Source organism: Engystomops pustulosus, chromosome 8 (assembly GCF_040894005.1).
Source record: "Engystomops pustulosus chromosome 8, aEngPut4.maternal, whole genome shotgun sequence".
Lineage (NCBI taxonomy): Eukaryota > Metazoa > Chordata > Amphibia > Anura > Leptodactylidae > Engystomops > Engystomops pustulosus.
The window spans coordinates 45,971,485-45,995,391 of record NC_092418.1 but is presented as its reverse complement, the minus strand read 5'-3'; the positions used below and the strand labels follow the sequence as shown (position 1 = coordinate 45,995,391).

At 42.3% G+C, this 23,907-nt stretch overlaps 1 protein-coding gene across 1 annotated transcript in view; it reads left to right on the top strand.

Annotated features, from left to right (window-relative positions):
* The window catches only part of FOXK1 (forkhead box K1), a 37,879-nt gene that overhangs the window by 4,827 nt on the left and 9,145 nt on the right, over nt 1–23,907 (top strand). The window contains exons 2-7 of the mRNA XM_072120821.1: nt 2,991–3,179; nt 5,019–5,172; nt 9,041–9,187; nt 10,124–10,317; nt 12,947–13,089; nt 21,633–21,911. Of these exons, the coding sequence (XP_071976922.1) occupies nt 2,991–3,179; nt 5,019–5,172; nt 9,041–9,187; nt 10,124–10,317; nt 12,947–13,089; nt 21,633–21,911 (1,106 nt within the window). The remainder of the gene's footprint in view (nt 1–2,990; nt 3,180–5,018; nt 5,173–9,040; nt 9,188–10,123; nt 10,318–12,946; nt 13,090–21,632; nt 21,912–23,907) is intronic.

Below are 23,907 nucleotides of genomic sequence, written 5' to 3'. Positions count from 1 at the left end.
AAAAAAATGATGTTTTAGATTTGTATTTTTCCATTTGATCATTCAGAATTTTTCTGTTGTCAGGGCAATAGTTGTGCTGTAGCTTGGCCTATTGTGCTGTACAGAACACATTGCAGCTGTTTACAGTGTAAACACATGAAATTATTCTTCCACTGAAGAAGCAGCCTGCTACTGGGGCGGCACTGTGCTTTTTAGTAAATGGTTGTGTGTACTTGCTGATCTAGTAATTGTCTAATTGGATTTAAAAAAAAAAAACAACAACATTTCTTGGGGTGCGAATATACAGGGCAGCCAGGATGTGCCTGAGATTAAGTAATTATGCTGATAATAATATTTAGTAACAGCTTCGTGTACTGTTAACATGAAACTGTTACTAAGTAATAATTTTGTACAGAATTATCGGCACAATTACTTAATTGATGTGACCTGCTGCATCTCAGCCGCCTCACGGCGTTCCGGTATGTACCTAAAGGGTGTGTTCACACGTGGCATTTGCATTGTGTTTACAAATGCAATAAATACAGGTCCGTTTGACATCAGGCGCCGCATGGACCTGCCTCTGCCAGACGGATTGAACAGAAGACCTGCGGGGGGCGCCGGAAAGGCTAGTATTTGTTTTGCTTTCACTTCTTTTTATGAATTGGGCAAACTGGGTCTGGCTGTATAACGGGGCAGGGGGCGACCAATGCATTTTCCACCCTAGGCTCACACTTGAGTCAATAGGTTTCCCATTTTTTTATGGTAAAATTTTGGGCCTTGGATTATACTTGAGTGTATATGGATTACATTAATTTTCAGATTGCAATACTCTGCCATTTTTGGTGGTCACATCAGCCTCTCATTTATAAAGGGTCAACAAAGGACCCCCCCACCCTTCTCATGATGGATTAGGATCCCCTACTAATTATCCTGTGTATCCCTATGTACAGGATAATTGGTAAATTCAAAACAGTGGAATAGCCACTGAGAGCAGCTGTATAGATACAGGGGTAGTCACCACTGAGAAGGTCACTTAGTTATAAGATTTTGGGGCTTTTTTATGTTTTCCTTTTTTTTTTTTTTTTTTTAAAGAAATGTATTTATTTTATTTATACTACAATTGGCCACTAGAGGGAGCATCATATATGTGCTGTATCAATGCAGGGAGAAGAAAGGGAGTCTACTATCAGTTTAGACCATATAAAGCTGCAGATGGTGTCAAGTAGCAGTTCTGGAGATCTGTGTAACCATACTATTGTATGTGGTGTTAGTAGCAGCAGGACTGTGGAAATAAATTGTATCTGGACCCGGGACACTATGGTACACCTTATGTGTGAGATATCTTCAATGAACACAGCACATCCCCCTCAAGGAGAGCAGTTTGAACCTTAAGGTCAAAGAAGGCAGCATTGTGAGGGGACTTCTTCAGTGCTCCAAGCCCAGCTCCAATCTTAGAATAGTTATGCATTTTCACAGTCCTGCTGCAACTTACAACACACACAAAGTTATGGAAACATCACTAATCTTTTTATTGCACCTGCTGTAGATCTGTTGATGTTGTTTGGGGACAGGTCACTGCTGCAATGATCTCTACACAAACAGCACATCACAAGCCTCAGTGACGCCATTGTTTGCTTAAAGGACAACTATAAGATCTGTGATTTGCAGCAACACATCAAAATGTTTAACCTACTTTCTATTTAAGAAGCACGGCACTTGTACTTAAAAGCAAGTGTTTTATCTTAAGGCAAGCTGTGGCCGAGTGCCATCATATATAAAATTTATATTCTTTACTGCTGGGCTTAGGTGGACCATATCTTGTAGTCACTATAATATATAATGACCGGATGTGCAACCTCTTCCCTGCAGTGTTTATAGGAGCACAGGGGTCACAATCGTGTATCATGTTGTCGTATAAACTATTTCTATATTGTACATCATTTTTCAGTTCTCTGTAATATAATGCCTGGGTGTTTCAATCCTGATGGTAACCTTATACTTATTTCACTCCTTAGATATAATACATTATATTTACATAGACTAGAGGAGACACTTCAGTGTACTGTATTGGATACATGTTTATGACAAGCTATGGAAATCGGAATGAAAACATCCAGTGTTTAACCATGCAGGATTTAGTCACTCGGAATATAATACTCAACGTAAAACTAAATATAAACCTTCTCAATACATCTATAATACTCAAAAGAATGAATTTCTCCAGATTGTACCTCTGTGCATGTATCATCACAAGAGAACTGTACTGTAATGAGCTTTACTGAAGCCTTGAGATGTGTGCAATGCTCATGGTACTGAATGGCTCAGTCTCAGTACTTAAAGGGATTGTCCCACTGTTTAAAAAATTCTGCAGGCGGGCTGGGGAGGGATTTTAAAAAAACCAAAGCTGTACTCGTCCCCTCTGACGCTCCTGATGTCCCTCGCTGTCGTTGTTGCACTGTGCCAAGCTTCTGGTTGGGCCTGTCCCGTCCCTGTTCCCAGCGCTGTATCAGGCAATAAGATATGGGGATGGGTGGGTGTGGCGGAGCGGCTGGAAGGAGAACTCAGCATCGCTTCTGTGCCCCTGTAAACAGGGACATTGGGAGCAACGGAGGAGGGAAGTACAGCTTTGGTTTTTTTTAAAAATCGCTCCCCAGCCCCCCTGCATAATTAAAAAAAGAAAAAAAACCTTTAAGGACTCCCTGACTCCACATCCAGTCAAACTTTGTACTTTATTTCTGCGGGTAACGTGATGAAACATATGTATGGTTCGGTAGTCGATGGACTGTTTGGAGCTGTTGGAGAGTTGATTGGAGCAGTAATATACATTCTGAGCTGCCACTCCATTCAAACTAGTGAATGTGTGACTGCTGTTATTTTTGGGTAGCCACAGTGGGCAGGTACTTTTCAGCGGTGATGTGGAGGAATTAAAGTTTATACAGTACCTGCTGAACTAGAGTAATTGTCTTACACTGTCCCCGATTTAGACTTTTTTTATTTATTTTTTTTTACAGGTGCACGTTCCGGTTCCCCAGCACTGTCATAAAGATAAAATTTTGCGCTCTGTATCAAGAAAAGGAGGTGAAACCTCCAATGCCGCCTTCACCCATATATCGTCACATTTCACCTTTGAAAATTCATATACCTGAACCAGACATGAGAAGTTTTGCCAGCCCCTTACCTTCACCGACTGGAACCATCAGGTGAAGCTTCTGTAACATATTTAATTTCTTTGGATCTTTTAAAGAAATCTGCCATCAGAATCGCTGATCTTAGACCATATTCACTTACATTTGCAACTTTTCCTTTCCTGTCCAGAACTGTATCTGTTCTATCATTGAATCCCTGTTCTTTGATAAAAAGGGTGTTTAAAATATGCTAATGAGTCTATAGGGCTTCAGTGTATACATGCGTGAGATTTGGAGGGCCTGCTTATGTCGCCAGCAGCCAAGAGTGAGGGAATAAATTAAAACACAGCAGGTATTGCCCCAGAAGACAAAATTCTTATACATATATACTCAGGATAACAAAATATCACATTCTCTAATTCGCTGTTATTAACAAAAATACAGCATTTTACAGATGTAATTCCAACTTGGATACAACTGTTAATCTTCTGACTTCGGTAAGATTCTTTTCATGACTAGCTTCTCTGGTCTGCACGATGCAGTGCTTGCTCTCTGCCTCCTTCCCCTCCCACTTGCATTACAAGACCAGCTCAGACACTGGCAAGCAGCACCTACCAGGTGCAGACTTTATAGCAGGGCTGACTCTGTGTTTTATTGAGTAGGTGAGTTAGGAGAGGGTCATTGTGTTTTATATCCATCTCATTATCTCTGATCTGTCTCATCTCTCTTTTTCTATGTGTCCGATACTAGTGAATGTTCAGAAGCTAAAAAAGAAGTGTAGATCAACCTGTACCCTGATAATCTAAGCACATTGTCAGCACAGTGTCTCAAAGCACAGTGATCATGAAGTGTCTGCTTGGAGAGTCCCCACCCACTTTTTTGAATCTTATACTGACCATCTGAGTGTTGACAATAAAACATAGTAAAATTGTAAGGTAAAGGGTATAAAATGATCTTTATTGTGTATACATCACGAGGGAATTAAAATTTAAGATTTCTTTCATGGGCAAACCCATTTAAGCCTGAGCCCCTCAGGCTCATTTGCATATTTTAAAAGCTCTTTTTTTTTTAATCGAAGAACGGGGATTAAATGATATAACAGATTCTGTTCTAGACAGGAAAAGAAGAGGTGTACATGTATGTGAATTTGGTCTACCATCAGTGATTCTGATGACATTTCCTTTAACAGCAGAAAGTGCTGGGGCATCAAAAAAGTAAAATCGGTCAAAGTTTATGCACAGATGAATCCGGTGGTGTCCAAATGTAAAGGTTAGAGACACTGGTTGAGCAGCGTATGAAGGCAAAAAAGATCACACATGGGTTTGCTTGTTGTCTTTTGTTAGGTCACTATAGGTGCTGTAGACACAATCTTACAAGATTTATTAATTTAAAGGGGGTTTTCTGTGCCCTCCAGTTGTTTTCATAGTAATGGTGGGTCTGCTCCTGTAACTCGCATTTATGTATTCGCATAGCTCTTTGTACAGTATTATATTTAAGTGACTTTTATCATTCTGGAAATCATTTTGAAGTTTCTTGTGGATATAAGGTTTTAGTTCTCTAGTTAAACATACAGGCAGTGCCTGGCTTAAGGACACCCAACAGACGACTTCTAGTTACAAACGACCATTCTGCCCACTGTGACCTTTCCGGTTGCTGGTAATTTACTGACCTTTAGTCCCAGGCTGCAATGAAGCTTTATTTTTGATCCTTATTCCCTTGACAACCCAAAATTGGGAAAATTTAATTATCACAGGGAGAAAAAATTTTTTGTCTAGAGCTACACCTACAAATATTCCAAGTTTCCCGACTTGCATACAAATTCAATATAAGAACAAACCTACAGAAATAATCATGTATGTAACACAAGGACCTTCTGTATATTTATTCCTAATAAAACACATTTTCCTGTTCTAGTGTCCCCAATTCCTGCCCCGCCAGCCCTCGAGGTGCTGGATCTTCGGGTTTACATTTCATACATAATATTGCATCTGAGCTGAAGCTGGTAGCAGAATGTGCGAAAGCTGCAACAGACCAACAGACAGAAACATCTGGAGGAGACAGTCCCAAGGTATGTGATTGTCATTGGTAATGTTTGTCATGCCATTATGGAAATACCTTTTGATAGGGGTCTTTTTGGTGAATCTGTTACCAGTTATGGAAGGTTTGTGTAAAAGAACCCCCTGAACAGAAATTTTATATGGGCTGATAATATAGCAGATGAGCTATTTTGGGTTATTTATTAGTTAAAGGTGGAAAAGTTCATTTTTTTTACTTTTCCTCCTACTCTTCTGACTCTGCTATATTACTGTACACATGCCTAAGGCTACCTAAATGACAGCCTGCTGAAGGACAGTCATGAAGTCTACAGAAATGTGAGAAGGGTGCAATACAAGATGAAGGGATTGGAGTAATATTTAGAGCTGCATACAGCCAGCCGCAGAGACTGTACAACTCTGACTTCTTTCAGGAAGCAGTTGGCTTTAATTTCTTTAAACTTTTGACATTTATTTAATGATGCATAGATATGACAATTTTCATAAGTATTGCCATATAACAATGTAAATCTATATGTCAATATATGTGCCTGACATATATTATTTTCAGGGTAAGATTATTATCACCTAGTGCACTGATTTATAAATCTCTTGGTTATGTACAGAAAGGTCCAGATAAGCCATCGCGATGTACGACTTTCTTGTGCATGAGAATGCCAAGCAGGGAGTCTACCTCTACCATATCCTTACATATGAAACCTCATGAGACAACCACTTTTAAGGCTTTGTTTTGATTCATGGCTTCTATTCTTAAATAGAACATGACTATAAAATTAACCCTATATAACTACCCCCTATATAACTACGTAATATGATGTCCTTATACATGCCTGTAAATGTAAACTATCAGGTCCTAATACTGATACTCTTATACACATGACTGACAGCCTGTATAATGATGTAACACTCCTGGTGCTGGCTCCTCTCCTGGTTCTGGCTGCCACACCCCTTGCAGCTTGTGTGTATGAGATACAACTGCTACAGGATGCAGCCATGTGGATGGGAGAAGAGAATGTGTCGGGGAGGGGTAACAGGGGTGATAACTTTCTCTCTCCATATACCAAGGCTCATTTGCATTATAAAGAAAATATTATTTTACAGTGATTTAATGTACGCATAAACAACATAAAGGCTGGGATGAAATCCTGGTGAAATGCTCTAACAGGTAGTGGTGACAGAATTAGTTATAGAGACCCGGCTATGACTTATCGCTGCTGCATTCACCCCCAGATGTCTTCAGCTCTGTGCAGCACATCTCCACACTGGGCAACTATAGACATGACAGTCACTTACTGTATAAATATACTGTGCCCCTAAATAATGCTTACCCCTTACACCACAACTGACTACGCTGTGTTCCCCATAAATACATTTTGCTGCCCCCCCCATCAATTATAATATATTTTGGACCAAATAAAATCTTATTTTATGCAGTGCCCCTGCACCCCTATTCCCTATTATCAATCACAGGACATCTAATAATAATAAAATAGAATACACAATGCCCCTTTAATTAAAATGATGTCCTTAAGGGAATTTATTACACATTCGTACTGTTCTGAAATAATCTAGAGCCCCCATTATAATATTATAAATAAATATTGGCCCAGATATTTGATAACTGGTGCAAACTCTGACTAAACACTACTAATCCCCTTTAGGTGCAAACACTTAATAAAACTTTTTCTTTTAGTGCAATGATAGACCAATAACTGGCACAGACAAAATGACATGTGGGCCATAGTGTTCACTGAATAAAACAAAAGGGGGCATAATAAAATAACTTTTACTCATTTAAAGTCAGGGGATACTATAGACAGTATTCCTTTGATTTTTAAGAGTGATTAAAAGTTTTTCATTGGTTTAGCAAAGAAAAATAGATAGTGCCTCAAAAATATATATTATACTTTTTTTTTTTTTTAAATTAATATGGTCAATAACATGACAAAACCACTTGCCTTCTGGTGGCTTCTGCTTCGTTCAGTTCTGGCCCCGGTGCAGTGATGTCATGACCCGCTACATCTGGTGACTTGCTTCTTAAAACAGCGTGGCAAGGTGAGAAACCCTGCTACACTGCTATTACATTTACCTGTACCGGTGTCTAAAAGATACCCGTACATATAATATTAAAGGAAACCTACCATTTCAAATGGTCGGTGTAAGCTGTAAACACCGAGCACCAGCTCAGGGTGAGCTGGTGCCGGTGCTTAGATTCGTTAGTGTTATAAACCGCGGTATCGCGGTTTTAACACTTTTTAAACTTTATAGCAGAAGCAGCTTCTGCTATAAAGTTTAAAAAGTGTTAAAACCGCGATACAGCGGTTTATAAAACTAACGAAACTAAGCACCGGCACCAGCTCACCCTGAGCTGGTGCTCGGTGTTTACAGCTTACACCGACCATTTGAAATGGTAGGTTTCCTTTAAAGGCTTCAGTAGATAAGTACTCGATGCAGACTAAGGGGGCCCAGAACCGGACTTCCTTGGGGTCCGCACGACAAGCTGATCATCGGCAGCAGGAGCTCCATGTTGCACCACCTAGTGCAGCAGAGCACCGAAACCTGGAAGCAAAGAGCTCCAGTCACGGTGTCATCCGAGCACCTGAAATAAAAGTGATCACAACCAGTGGCAAAGCGGACTGTATCCCTTCTGGCAAGCCAACAGCAGCAGCACAATGCTGTTTCACCACAATCTCTGTGAGCGCTGCACCAGCCCCCCGACTGTAGTAACCCCTATGCATGTCTTGTCTGCCCTACCTTATATGTTATTGTCACTATTCTATTACATACGTTTCCCTTCTATAATTTAATGTGGTCATGTTACTGTAACTGTTTGTATGCAACTAAGGAACTATCAACATGTAAGAATGTGTCTCTCGTAGTGTATGTATGTAACTGTAACGTTAAACCTATATCTCTAACTGTATGTTACAATTACCGGGACACTATGTATTAAAGAATTTCCACCCAGGGGACCAATAATGTACTCGTATTGTGGTGTAAACAAGATTTTGAATTTTTATAATTTTATTTATCAATTTTTTTAACCAAATTTGCAGATATCTAGAGATGGCTCCCCTGATGATCTCCACACAGTAGAGGGATTGGTTACCTTACTTTCACTTTTAAGTGAAAGTAAGCCTTAGGTTTTATTCTTTCAGTGCTCCTTGTAGCCAAACAATGTAAAGCTCTGGTATGTGTTTACATAGTAAACCATAATAAACTTAAAGGGGTTTTCCCACGAAGACAAGTTAGGCCCTATCCTATCCCTATAGGGTTAAACGGGGGGTTCCGACGGACTATTGGAGCAGATGGCCGTGCATGACCATTCTGCTCCATTAATCTCTATGGATCTGACTGAAATTGCCAAGTGCTGCGCTGTCTCCATCAGCTGCATAGAGCTAAATGGAGAAGAACGGTCATGCACGGCCATCTGCTCCATTACTCTCAAGGAGCAAGTGTAATGCTCCATTACTCTCATGGGTTGGTCGGACCCCTAGTTTTTTACGATTTGCAGGGGTCTCAGCCCTAAGACCCCCACTGATGAGCAAGTTAGGCCCTATCCTGTGGATAGGGCCTAACTTGTCTTTGTGGGAAAACCCCTTTAATATCATGTAATAAGATCACTGCAGAACAGCTGACAAAGTTTTCATACCATCATCATGGGCAAGAAGTAGAATATTATAATGCATTTTGTTTATTTTAGATGTCCTTTCAAAGCTATGTGCATTTTTGCCAATTTTTTTTTTTTCTTTTATGCCTTTTGTGTTTATAAAGAGGCTCTCAGCGATGCATTAAAGTGTTCTTACCCTTTGTGCCAGGCAATGTGAATGTTGTGAGCCACAGACCTAAATATATGCTATTCCTTGTCATTATTTTCTTTAGGATGAATCCAAACCTCCATATTCATATGCACAGCTCATCGTTCAAGCAATCTCTTGTGCGAAAGATCGACAACTCACATTGAGTGGAATTTATGCTCATATTACTAAGCATTACCCTTACTACAGGTCCGCTGATAAAGGCTGGCAGGTATGTTGTTTCTTCAAGAGCCCCGTGCTATTCATGTGTTGGACCTTTAATAGCTAATTAATAGCTTTCTCTGCTATTAGAAAATAATTGGCTTCACATCTTCAAAATGTAATAGATGATTGTGTGTAGAGTACATGGATAAGTCAGTCATATAAATTAAAAAATCAGTGTTTCAGCTACAAATTTTAAGACCATCACAAACTGCAAAATATAGCAATTAAGCAGATTAAAACTAAAGCCCATCATGCAACTTTGTGACAAATACAAATGATAAAAAAATGCATGAAAACATACATTTTTACATAAAAACTCACATCAAAGGGGAGGCTTACATACAACTAGGGATGTATAAGTCAAAGTAAGCAGATTTATATATGCCACAACACACAACATCATCCTGATTTTACACTCCCAAAAATGCCAGAACTAAAGCCATGCAATATTTGGTTGCAATTAGCAACTGTGTTGAAAGTATAAAATGCTTAAAGTTAAAAAAAACTCCTATCCTGTAACAACATTTTTTTTCCTGTATACAAAAATAACTTTTTAATTATTACACATTATTACACACCACTATTTGTGTGAGATTACAGGGAAGGGGAAGTGCTGAGGAAGGGGAGATGGTGTAATAGCCTGTGAAGCTGCAAAACAGAGAGGCTCTGGTAACACCCTCCAGAGCCCTCCTGGCTCATTAGCATATTTTAAAGTTTGATTTTAGACAGAGGCCATGAATAACAAATACAATAAGATTAGCACAGTCACTGTGCCTGGATCTATGAGTAAGTGTTTGATGTTGATGATAGCTTTCCTTTAATATTGCTTTGTTTTTACCTTTTTAGTGTGTGTATTTTTTCTGTTTTTGTTCTTTAAATTCTTGTTGGATTTTTAGTTTCAGCCTTTTGGTGCTTCCATAACTGTTACTATTTTTCTCTTTAGAACTCTATACGGCACAATCTGTCACTGAATCGTTATTTTATAAAAGTGCCACGTTCTCAAGAGGAGCCTGGAAAAGGTTCATTTTGGAGAATTGATCCAACATCTGAAGCAAAGTTAGTTGAGCAAGCATTTAGAAAACGGAGGCAGAGGGGAGTTTCATCTTTTCGTACTCCTTTTGGTCCGCTCTCTTCCAGGTATGCAATCATTTTCTTTACGTCATGACGTCAGGTGCTTGCTGACATTCTAGTGTGTGCGGCGCCATATGATGTCCATGGAAAAAGGACCTCCCAGGGTGGGGGGTGTTGAGGGGTATCGGAAGGGGAGTAAACATTTAGTTTTTTTCTTATAGGCTGGGCATTCCTATGGTTGTGACTGCTGGCTGTATACTTGGGGACAGGGGGCTGCTGGCTATATACTGGGGGCAGGGGGCTGCTGGCAGGCTATATCAATCAGAGGGGGAGGGGCTGGCAGGATGATTCATCGTATTTCATCATATCGTCTTATGCATAACAGCAGGCTATATACTGGGGGCAAAGGGCTGTCTGTCTATATACTGGGGGCAAAGGGCTGTCTGTCTATATACTGGGGGCATGATATGGCAGGCTATATACTAGGCTTATACTCGAGTCAATAGGTTTTCCCAATTTTTTTTTTTTTTTGTTTAAAATTGGGTATCTCAGCTTATACTCCAGCATGTACGGTATATATTGTTTTTACAAATATATATAGTTTAAATATGTCTCAAAACAAAGGCCAAACAATCCCACGAGGAGAGAAGACACAACACTCACCGGTATGTGCAACGTTGAAATCTTTATTCGGACGGACACAGGACAGGAGTGGTGCACGCCACGACTAGGCGACGGGCCGTTTCGCGCACAAAGCGCTTCCTCAAGCCTCAGACCTCGCGAGATCTCTGGGTCCGGGTAAAAAACCCGCCCCCGGCTCGCGTGGCCTTGGCAACAATAAACAATGCAATTAAAAACATATGGCAAGTGTCTTGGGTGCACCTGGGCTGTAATGCACCCGAGCACATACACCGTGAAGTTTTACATTAAAATGATATATCTAGTACACTAAACTGCAATATAGCAACTAAGCATAATTACATGGGATAAAGAGTAAGAGGTATTAGAAGCATAAGTACGAGTAATTGTCCAAACAATAGTAACACGGAACCACCTAAAGAAAAGGTGAGTGGTTAAGTTTTTTGGTCAGCAAAAAAAAAAAAAAAGGGGGGGGGGGACAAAGGAGAGGGGGTGGGGGGGAGGGAGAAGACAGAAAATGAAAATATAACACGGAATCGAAAAAAACGAGGGCATGGATCACTTATCTTATAGTGAACTGAACGGTTACATGAAAGAGGGGCGCTTTATAGAAAGACGCTCATATCATTCCTGTCATTCAATCCCATCGGGCCCAACGCATTATATTTTAGGATCAGTCTCCCTTCTAGTTGAAGTAAATATTTTTGGCGGTCACCTCCCCGGGCATCTACATCTACTTTTTCCAGCCCCATATACCTCAGTACATTGGGGTTCCCCCCATGCTCCTCTCTGACGTGGTTAATCAAACGGGGGCAGCCTTTTCCAGTACCTAAGGAGTTAAGGTGCTCACGGAACCTGGTGAACAAATTTCTGATGGTTTTTCCTATATAGAAAAATTGACATGGACATAATATTGCGTAAACTACAAAGGTCGACCTACAATTTATGAAGGACTAGACCCTGTGGTTAAGACCTGCCAATTTTATATTGTCGATTTGCAAATTAAAGCGACAAAAGTTGCAAGTGCCGCACTTAAAATTTATAAGATAAGTGATCCATGATCTCGTTTTTTTCGATTCCGTGTTATATTTTCATTTTCATTCATATCTGTATCTCCACTGGTTTATGTCTTCTCCCTCCCCCCCCCACCCCCTCTCCTTTGCCCCCCCCCCCCCTTTTTTTTTTTTTTTTTTGCTAACCAAAAAACTTAACCACTCACCTTTTCTTTAGGTGGTTCCGTGTTACTATTGTTTGGACAATTACTCGTACTTATGCTTCTAATACCTCTTACTCTTTATCCCATGTAATTATGCTTAGTTGCTATATTGCAGTTTAGTGTACTAGATATATCATTTTAATGTAAAACTTCACGGTGTATGTGCTCGGGTGCATTACAGCCCAGGTGCACCCAAGACACTTGCCATATGTTTTTAATTGCATTGTTTATTGTTGCCAAGGCCACGCGAGCCGGGGGCGGGTTTTTTACCCGGACCCAGAGATCTCGCGAGGTCTGAGGCTTGAGGAAGCGCTTTGTGCGCGAAACGGCCCGTCGCCTAGTCGTGGCGTGCATCACTCCTGTCCTGTGTCTGTCCGAATAAAGATTTCAACGTTGCACATACCGGTGAGTGCCGTGTCTTCTCTCCTCGTGGGATTGTTTGACCTACTCTGCATTCACACGTGCACCTCTGGGAAGCAGCGACCTGATGTCAGTTCACACTCTGGGGCGCCACTGAGTTTGGGTTGTGTGGAGAGGGTGGTGCCGGTCCCACTATCTTTCTTGCTTATGGTACGTTGTCAAAACAAAGGCCTCCTCATTGCCATGTAATGACAACTGTAAATTTTCCTTATGTTTGTCTATATGGAGCTGTAGTTTTCTTTGATTTTGTGGCCACTTTTTAATAAAATTTTTATTTGTGGTAGAAAGGCAAAAATTTGTGGATCTTCTTTTCAATGATGGCGTCCACTGTACTGGATAGTCATTTTTTTTTTGCATTAAATTGTTGATTTTGGGACATGTTTAAGGTTTTATTTATATATATTTCTCTTCTTTTCCTAGAAGTGCTCCAGCTTCCCCAACTTATCCAGATTCTGGTTTGCAGACCCCTGAAAGCATGTCTCGAGAAGGATCCCCTGTTCCACATGATTTTGGTTTTAAGATGGCCTCTGTTCCTGAGTATCGATACTCTCAGAGTGCACCAGGTGGGCGGTTGTATGACAAATTTCTTTAGGTTAACGACTAGGGACGAGTATACAACTCTTATAAGCATAAGAGGGCTTGTTTTTTGCAGTGTTAGATGAAGGGAAGTAAGAACTGTAGTTGTTATATTATAGAAGCTCAAAACTGGAGAGCTCCTGGCAGGGAACTGCTGTTACCAGATACAAGTTTTGATCCAGTTTTCCTTTGGAACAGTGTCCTGGCGGTTCACATCTGTACTGCACAGATTTTAGGTATTCACTGGATACTGTCCCCTCTCAACAGCTGATGTATGCCAAAATTTAAGGTGATTTCTAAAATGCATACTGGATCTTTTTCACTTATTTTTTTTTTTTCAACTTACATTTTTATTTTTCCAAAAGAAAAGTTACAAACAATCATGCTCAAGCAATAAAACATAGTATTACCAGATTGGTATAAGCATATACCGCACATCAATACATAAAGTAATAGTTAGGTCACGCAGGACCTCTTGTAGGTGGTGTAGAAGTCGAATAAAACAGGCAGCTTTAAATGACTCAATAAATAGCAGGAGAGTAAGGAGCAAAGTCCAGTTCTTACGGGAAAAAGAATAAAGTCTTTCATTCGAGCTCCATCTCTTTTGCTGCGTTACTTTATGTAAGAGAAATATAAAGAAAAAAAGTAAAAAGGGACCAAAGGTCCAACTTATCAACACACTAAATGCCAACACAAAACAGAACATACTATATCCATGGATCCCATTCCTAAATTAAGAATCTAGTAGCTAAAACATAGGTAGGTTGTCTCCAATAGTATCCCAAGGGGACCAAGTTTTGAGGAACTTGTCCGAGTTTTCGTGCAGCGAGGCAGTCATATGTTCTAGAGTTCGTATATGCCTGATGCGGGAATATAGATCTAGCATTGAGGGCGGTGCAGGACGTCTCCAGTGCAACGAGATCAGGGTCTTTGCAGCACACAAAATATGGAGGAGCAGTTTTGACTGCAATTTACCCATCTCCGGTGGAGGAAGCCCTAGCAAAAAGACAATTGGGTCTCTACACAAACTTATCTCCAGTACCCTTTCTATCACTAATCGAACCTTCTCCCAAAAAGGTTGAATAGCCCCACATTCCCAAAAGATGTGATATAGGGTGGCGTCTGGGGCTTTACACCTCCAGCAGATATCTGGGATGCTTGGATCCATTTTGTGTAAAAGCGCCGGGGTGTGGTACCAATGCATCAAGATTTTATACTGGTTTTCTTTGTATATAGTGGACAAAGAACCTTTCGGGGCCTTATCCCATACCTTTTTCCAATCCAATATCGAAAGTGTCTTACCCAGCCAGTCCTCCCATTTAGTCATGTACGCATGTTTATCTGAATTCGGGTATGTCTGGGCCATGAGCAAGACGTATAAATCTGAGATAAGTCCTCTAGACGCCGAACCCCTAAGACAGATCCGCTCAAATTCTGTAAGATCCGGTATTATGGGAGATTGTAGTATGGATATACAATATTGGTAGATCTGTGGGTACGTATTTGCGGCGGGGGCAAACTGATCAGATGCACTGCTGAGGTCTGATAGCTTAAGGAGGTTCTTGGTAGTTGGGTGTGTCAGGTCCCTAATCTGGAAAATTTTCATCGGCCTCCAAAAATTTACAAAGTCCGGTTTGAGACTTTGGGGTAGACCCGGTGTATATAGAAACGGGGTAAGAGGCGACTTCAAAGTAGCAAGAGAATATCGCATGCGACATCTTCTCCAAACCTCTCTAGTAAACGCTATGGGACCTAAAAGGGAATGTGTAGGAATTTCCAATGGTGGCCCCCATATCAATGCAGCGGGATGAGCGGGGGCTAACCAGAGCTTCTCAATTTCTGTCCACTTATTGAAGGCCGCCAGTGAAGTCCAGGATACTATGTGTCTTAGATGAGTAGCATAATAATACACCGCTATATCAGGTAGTCCCAGACCCCCTCGTGACTTGGGTGCTGTTAAGACTGTTTTTGAAATCCTATGCCTCTTGGAATTCCATATAAAATCCAAGAACAGTGATTGGATTTGCCTCAGAGTGCTAACTGGCACCCTCACTGGGAGAGTTTCAAAAAGATATAAAAATCTGGGAAGTATTGACATTTTTATAGCCGCTATTTTACCTAGCATAGAGAGATTTAGAGTACGCCAGCTTTGTAACTGCTTCCTCACATCTTGAATTAAGGAGGGGAAGTTTTCTTTGTATAGCGAGTTATATGATGCGGTAAGTTTTATCCCCAGGTATTTTATGGAGGTCAAGTTCCAAGTATAATGAAAGTTGTCCTCTAAAGAGCTTAATAATGTGGGGGATAGATGTACTGGCAATGCCTCTGACTTAGTCTGGTTAATTTTGTATCCAGAGACATTACTATATTCCTCAATTTCAGTGTTTAGGTTCGGGAGCGATATGAGGGGGTCAGTGATAGTGAGTAGCACATCATCCGCAAACAGAGCTATTTTGAACTGTTTGTCCCGTACCTCAATGCCCTTAATGTCTGGGTTGTTTCTGATGCGTGCTGCTAAGGGTTCAATGCTTAAAACATATAATAAAGGGGATAGAGGACAGCCTTGACGAGTACCATTATTAATTGTCAGGGAATTTGAATGGGCATGCGGTAGTCTAATTTGCGCTGTAGGAAAAGAATAGAGATTGGACAGGGCGTTCAGAAATGGTCCGCGGAAACCAAAGTGTGTTAATGTCCGAAACATGTAATGCCAATTTAATCGGTCAAATGCCTTTTCAGCATCTAGACTCAACACTAAGGCTTCTGATTTGGTTTTCTGCACCAGATCTATCAGATCAATGGTGCGGCGAGTGTTATCGCCTGCCTGTCTATACCGGACAAACCCCACTTGGTCCTTATGTACTAGGTGCGGGAGCCATTCACTTAATCTGCTAGCCAGAAGCTTAGTAAAGATCTTAAGATCTGTATTTAATAAGCTAATGGGCCTATAGCTGGAGCATTCTGAAGGGTCTTTGCCTTGTTTAGGGATAACTGTAATATGTGACGTCAACATTGTTTGGGGGATCGCCTCGCCTTTAAGAAATTTATTGAATAATTCCACCATGTGAGGCAGAAGAAGTGGCAGAAAAGTCTTGTAATAGAGGTACGTAAATCCGTCCGGGCCTGGGGCTTTATTTCCCGGCAAGTCTCCTACCACTTCCTCTATCTCCTCCGGCGTCACCACTCTGTTTAATTGGGTTAGGGCCTCTGTAGTTAAACGGGGTAGAGAACACTGGGAGAGATACTGATCTAGTTTTATTCGTCATTCAGGGGATGACGAAGGTAGTGTGGGTGGCAATGAATAGAGGCTAGAATAATAACAGTGAAAAAGCTCAGCAATCTTAGCGGGATGATAGTGTAGGGTTCCGCTTCTATCTTTAATGTGATAAGGTGTCTGGTTAACCATCTTATTTCGTAGCTGGCGAGCCAGCATCGTGTGCGCTTTATTCCCAAATTCGTAAAACCTACGTTTGGAGAATTTGAGCATGCGTTCGACATCTACCAGGTCTAGCTCTCTTATTCTCGAGCGGAGCACTAAGATCTTCCTAAGTAGAGAATGTGTGGGGTGAGACGTGTAATCCCTCTCCGCTTGACTTAATTGCTGTTTAAACTTAGAGTAATTCAAAAGTCTATCTCTCTTTAATTTGGAAGCCAATGATATTGCCTCTCCTCTAAAGACCGTCTTATGTGCTTCCCATAGAATCGGGACCGAAGGTGCTGTTGGGGTGTTCTCTTTAAAATAATTAACCAAGACTGTCCGCAAGGTTTCCCTGGAAGGTACTGACGTTAAAAGTGTATCATTTAGCCGCCAGTGCGTTGTTTTAGAAAGGGCATCTTCCAGTTGTATATCTATGACGACTGGGGCGTGATCAGACCATGTAATGTGGCCTATAGTTGCCACATGCATGGCTTTTAGGGCAGGGTAATTACCAAAAAAATAATCAATCCTAGAATGAGTTCTATGAGGCTGGGAATAGAAGGTGTACTCTTTGGCGGTAGGATTATTTACCCGCCATAGATCATACAGGGAGTGCTTACGAATTAATTGACGGAAACGTAATGCGAGTGATTTCACACTCTGTGGCGTTGGACGTGCAGGAAGGGTCAGGCGATCCGCAGTGTCTGAAAAAATAGTATTGAAATCACCCCCTAGTAGGAGTACTTCATTCTGGGTCGAGTATAATTTGGAGAGAACCTTAGCGAGGAAGGGCACCTGACGATTATTGGGGGCATAAACATTGCATAGGGTTACATTGAGATCATATATGGTACCCCTAAGAATAATGAAGCGACCTTGGGGGTCAACCTCACTATCCACTATTTGAAAGGGACATTGGCTGGATATCAGTATAGCTACTCCCGCTTTCTTTTTTGTGGGCGCATGTGCCATATAGGCTGTTGGGAACCAATGTTTAGCGAAATGGAAGGATCCTGATGCTGTAAAATGTGTCTCTTGGAGGAAGACTATATCAGCTTTAGCATGTCTTATTTCTTTAAGTGCTAGTCGCCTCTTGGCATCTGAGTTAAGGCCTTTCACGTTTAGAGAGAAGACTTTAACCATTTTCAAAGTAGTGAGGCCTGTGAGCTTTGTAAATGAAAAGTAGAGCAGATGGAAACTCGGCTATGGGGTCTCCCGGGGGAACCCAGCCGAATACTGTTTCCACTCTAGGCCTATGGGCGCTGGAGAACAACCTATAAAGGGATCCATGGATGTACCTTAAAATCAAATAACAACTTTCAATTAAGAACAACATAAGAACAAAAAGTGTGAATAGCGAGGGAGGCCTACTGCCATTCTCGCTGCAAATCCTCCCTAAAACCGTAACAAAGCACAAGAGGAATGTCAGCTCCTCAGCGAAGGAGCGAAGACTGTCAGGAGGATTCACTTCGGGGGGAAAATCACAACCGATTGTCAACATAGTATAGAATAATCTATCTTTAACCACTGAGTTTCACCCGGGCCTTATGATAAGGGCCTAACTGGGGACCAATTAAGCAGAGGGGAGGTCAAAGAAAGTAAGGAGGTATATATTAGTTAAGAAATATACACAAAAGATCCTAGTATACGATACATTTAACCCACCATACATTTGAAATATACCCATACTAACAGATCAAGGCATAGCGAATAGGTCAAAGAGAAACATCGACATAGATACTTATCGCCCCGTTGGAGGCCTCCGGTCCGGGGCTTTCTGCTTCTTCTTAGGTGGATGGGCTGGTTGCCAAGTTGGAGACAACATTGGTGTCGCTGGTTGCTGAGGCCAATCAGGGAGGTCAGGCGGATCAATCTGGAAGGTCTCGCAGAAGTCCTGCAGATCCTCCGGGAAGCGGAGGGTGGCAGAGAATCCATCTTTTCTAGCCGTCAAGCTGAAAGGGAACCCCCAGCGGTATGGTACCCCTTTATCTCGTAGCATGTCCAGAAGAGGTTTGATGGCTCTGCGTTGTTGGAGCGTAATCCAAGAGAGATCTTGAAAAAGTTGGAGCCGAGAGCCAAGGAACGATACTGATTTGAGTTGTCGAGAGCGCTTCATAATTTCCTCCTTGGTCACAAAGTCAGTAATATGACAAATAACATCCCTAGGGGGACCGCTTGTTTTCGGGCGAAGTGCCCTATGAGCTCTGTCCATTTTTAATGGAGTCTCCGGTGGTCTATCCAGGATCATATTAAACAGCCGCTGCAGGTAACCATGTATGTTCTCTTCGCCTTGCTGTTCTGGAATGCCCCGTATTCTAATGTTGTGCCGGCGTCCCCTGTTATCAAGATCTTCTACATGGCGTTTCAGATCCCTAATAGTTGAAGCTTGCTCAGTCATTTGATGTTGTAAGGTCGAGATTACTGCCCGGGCAGCGTTATGATCATCTTCCAGTGTGTCCACTCTTTGCGCCACCTGCTGTACATCTTTATGAACTGCTGCAATCTCTTGCCTGCAGGTTTCCTTGACCTCATCAATCAGCTCTCTAAAGTCCTTTTTAGTGGGCATTTGTTGGATATAGAGCCAAAGTGGGTCTTGGAGAGGTGGAGACAGCTGAGACAAGGAGGATAGAGGCATAGGCGATAATACTTGAGGCGTAGATGGCGGACTAGAGCTCTTGTGTAAATCAGGAGGCAGCTGTGGTGAGCATGTCAATAGGACATTATTAAGCGTTTCCCTGACGGCTGCAATTCCTGGAGAGTTTCTCTCATCTTCCCCTTGAGATAGAGAGGGTGAGGACGGCATGGAAGGCTGGTGTGCAAGTGAGGTCCATTCTATGGCTGGGGCAATCATCTCCATACCCTCCGCTGTGAAAGTTGGACCTGGTGTAGGGGGTGTAAGGGAGGGGGCTGGAGACCTCCGGTAAGCCGGGTCACCCTCCTGCGGTATAGACGGCTGGGAGCTTTGTTTATCTCCTGGGCGCAGTTCAGGAGAACCCCCCTCTATATTGCCAGGGCATTTACTAGATATATCTTGTGCCTCTGCTGGCAGGGGGGCTGTGGGGGGGCATGGTGGTGTCTTCCCCGCCACACTCGGGCTCAGCAGGGCCTCACAATAGGAAGCGCATGGTAAGCGCTGCTGCAGGGGAGAGGGGGAGGGTGCCTGCTCACCGCTCTGAGTTGCGGGCGCCATCTTGGATCGCGGCGCCGGGACTTCCACCGCTCGTTTCTTAAAGAAATCCGCCGCGGAATGCGGCATCCCCGGCCTCTCCTGGCTCCTCGAGAGGCGTGTCGTCTGCCCCCGTCGTCCTCCCATGTGTGGGTGAGCGTTGGCCCGCTAATTTAATTCAGATTTGCCCCGGGTAGTGGAGCGCTCAGTGGGACACGTCTGTTCCCTTCAACATCCGGTCACGCCCCCCCGGATCTTTTTCACTTATATGCACATATAAATCCTCTTAATTTGGAAAAACATGTGTGAACATGTGCCTATAAAATAAAAGAAGTTGATCATACATGAGACAAATGTTTTGAGGCAGTTGAAAACACACAAACCTGAAAACTTAAAAAGATGTAAAGCCAAATGATGGGTCTCACTGTCATGTGGCTCGTGTCTTTCACCACTTGGCTCCACCCAAGGGTATGTGAAATGGTGAGAAGAACACACAGTGCTCAATGCTAAACTCACCATGCAGAAAGAGAGGGACAGCATTCCGGTAAGGACAGAAAGTGGTCAGGGAAGAGACACTGTGCTGTCAGTCAAAAAAAGGAGGCGTGGCTCACCAGCAGCCGGAGAGAAAAATGTGACTCTTCTCTTCAGTAGTTGACTCACCTTTATTCATTTGCGTGTCAGAAAAACAGCTGTGCCTCAGTAGCAGATAATTTTAGGTGATATGAGGAGGACTCTTAACCCTTTACAGGTATTTATTACTGGTATGAGGGGTAAAGTTCTGGTGACAAAATATGAAAAAATGTATCTTAAAGGCAAGTGGGAGCATGTGCCAATAATCTATACAAAAGGGAAGTGAAGTTTAAATCCTAAAAAAAGAAATAGAAAAACGGCTCACCATGAGTGGGTCCGACAATTTAGAAGAACGACTTTGTGCATGGAATCCTAGGTTCAGTCCGGAGTCCAGACAGCTGCTTGCTTTAAATTGAATAGACAAAAAGAAGAGGTGGATTCCAGTATTTCGATTAAAAAAAGCTGTTAAAATGTAACATTTAATAAGTCTTCATAAAAACATGCTTGTAGCAAGTAACATCGACATGGAGACGCTGGACAGACCAGGTATGAGTAAGGACTAGGATGTTGTAGTCCGAAACGCGTTACCGCAGCTCTGTTTTTGTGTCCTGTGTCTCCATGTCGATGTTACCTGCTACAAGCAGTTTTTACGAAGACATATTAAATTTAATGTTTTAACAGCTTTTTTTTTTTTTTTTTACTCGAAATGCTGGAATCCACCTCTTCTTCTTGTCTAATTAATTTAAGCCAAGCAGCTGGGCTCCGGACCGCACATAGGATTCCTCCATGCACACAGTCGTTCTAAATTGTGACGTTAACTGCATAACCAAATCCTGTGAACAATAAATTAAGTAATGTGTGGCTAATTAGAGAATACTCCCTCCTTACTGCTAGGATTAGGAAATGGCTAATATTATTATTCTTAGAGCACCATTAATTCCATGGCACTAAACATTTTGTAAAGGTGTTCATGCAAATGGCATAAAACAAGCAGAAATAAGTCCAAAAGCCAAAAAACTAGGTTTAAAAGCAACCTGTGAGGTCCTTGGTGACAGGTGCCCTTTAATTGACATACATGGAAGGAGACCCATGAACGGTCACAATCTATGTTACATAAAGTGATTTGGGCATTGTGCTGGTATCCCCAAGGTGGTAACATGATCATGCTATCAGTGACTGCGACTTGTCTTTCACATTTCATGTGCACTGACTGAGCTTCCACACTTGCATTACGATAGCTTAGCTGCAGGAGCCATACTGGTCTATTGAACCCTGCCATGTGCTTTGAAGCCACGGCTGTTGAGACAATTTATAACTCTTTAGTTATTTAGTTGTTTGTTGTTACAAACCAATATGTATTTCTTTTTTTGTGACAGGTTCTCCGGTGAGTGCTCAGCCAGTTATCATGGCAAAGCCTGTACCCCAAACAAATTTTGTGGCAAAACCTTTGGCATACATGCCTGCTTCCATCATGACATCGCAGCCAACGAGTCATGCCATCCATGTGGTGCAGCAAGCACCTACTGTCACCATGGTGCAGGTATTGACGACCCCTACCAATTCTGCAAATGGATACATTATTGCAAACCAGAGGCCACCATGTACCAGAGATGACCTGCGTGGAACAGTTATGGATGGTGCCTCAGCTGCCAGAGGTCAGAATATTTTGCTAATTTTGACAAGATGCCATTTGTTCCTTTTACACTCGACTTTCACACTCGTTAACTGTGCATGTTATTTGCAACAACCATAGACAATTTGCTATGATTGTTGGACACTTTCTACCTAGCATGAAAATATGACACATGATACATTGGTTAAAGATGGAGTGTGGCTCTCTGACAACAGAGAACAGAACATGCAGCTTGAAAGCAGTAATATCCTATTTCTACACTACTGGATTTTTCTAAAAATACATCTTCTGGGCTGGATGTACTAGTCAAGTGTTGTTCATACAGGTCAATTGCTACTTGTACTTTAGAGCATTTTTCCAAATTGACAATTTTATGCCAGTGTTCTCCAGGACAAAATGTTTAGGAGATTCTCCTTAAAAATTTACAGAATTAGAACCAATGTAATTTTTCACATTATACAATAAAAAACATATATTTTTTTTAAATCTTCATTTCTATCAACATAATTTTCAGTTTACACAAACATGGACTCATTGGGGGAGATTTATCAGAAGTTCCTGAGAGCCAAACAGTTCTAGTTGGCAACCAATCAGAGCTCAACCTTCATTTTTCCACAGCTGTTTATAAAATTAAAGCTGAGCTCTGATTGGTTTCCATGGGCAACTAGAACAATTTTACCTCTTTTGATTAATCTCCACCATAGACTGAAAAGCAAAACGGGCACACAAATACAGTCAGAAAGACAAGAATGAAAAGCATTTTCTTGCTGAAAGTTGGACGCCTTTTTGAATGGAACTAGAAGCCAAAAGCTTTGTCCACCATGCATTGAGTGACTGTAGTGAATGGGCACCATGCCACTTTTTCCTGGAGAACCCCTTTAAGCTGAGGCAGGGGTCAGGAACCTTTTTGGCTGAGAGAGCCATAAGCGCCAAATATTTTAAAATATAATTCTGCGAGAGCCGTACAATATGTTTAAAAGGCCACTGACAGAACAATCGCACCAGCAGTCATTAGTACAGCAAGGAGTGTTCCTCCCCCGTGTACTAAGCCGCCACTGGACCGAAACAATGGTAATTCCCTTTAAAATAAAAAATAGATAATTTACATTTGAGCTTGTCCCTATACAGACGCCAACCGCTGCAGAAAATCCCCATACAGACGTCAACCGCTGCAGAAAATCCCCATACAGACGCCAACCGCTGCAGAACATCCCCATACAGACGCCAACCGCTGCAGAACATCCCCATACAGACGCCAACCGCTGCAGAACATCCCCATACAGACGCCAACCGCTGCAGAACATCCCCATACAGACGCCAACCGCTGCAGAACATCCCCATACAGACGCCAACCGCTGCAGAACATCCCCATACAGACGCCAACCGCTGCAGAACATCCCCATACAGACGCCAACCGCTGCAGAACATCCCCATACAGACGCCAACCGCTGCAGAACATCCCCATACAGACGCCAACCGCTGCAGAACATCCCCATACAGACGCCAGCCGCTGCAGAACATCCCCATACAGACGCCGACCGCTGCAGAACATCCCCATACAGACGCCGACCGCTGCAGAACATCCCCATACAGACGCCAACCGCTGCAGAACATCCCCATACAGACGCCAACCGCTGCAGAACATCCCCATACAGACGCCAACCGCTGCAGAACATCCCTATACAGATGCCAACATGTGTCTAAGCTGCTGCAGAACCTCACATTAATGTAGAAATGCAGTGGTGGGGGAAGATATGAGGGGATGATGCAGATGGGTCTTTAAAGGGACACTTAGGAGCTTCATAGCTGCTCCTGCACACAGGACACTAAGGGGTTAGTGCAGAGTGTGGCAGGACACTGGGGGGAGGGAGGACTTCTCTCTGGCTGATCCGGGCTGTTGAATCCTTCTATTCAGGTGCTGGATGCCTCCGGAGTGTGCAGCTCTCTGGTCTCATGTATGCATCTCCCGCACTGCTACATCCAACGCTGGGATTGGCAGCAGGCAGACAGTCTCCTCC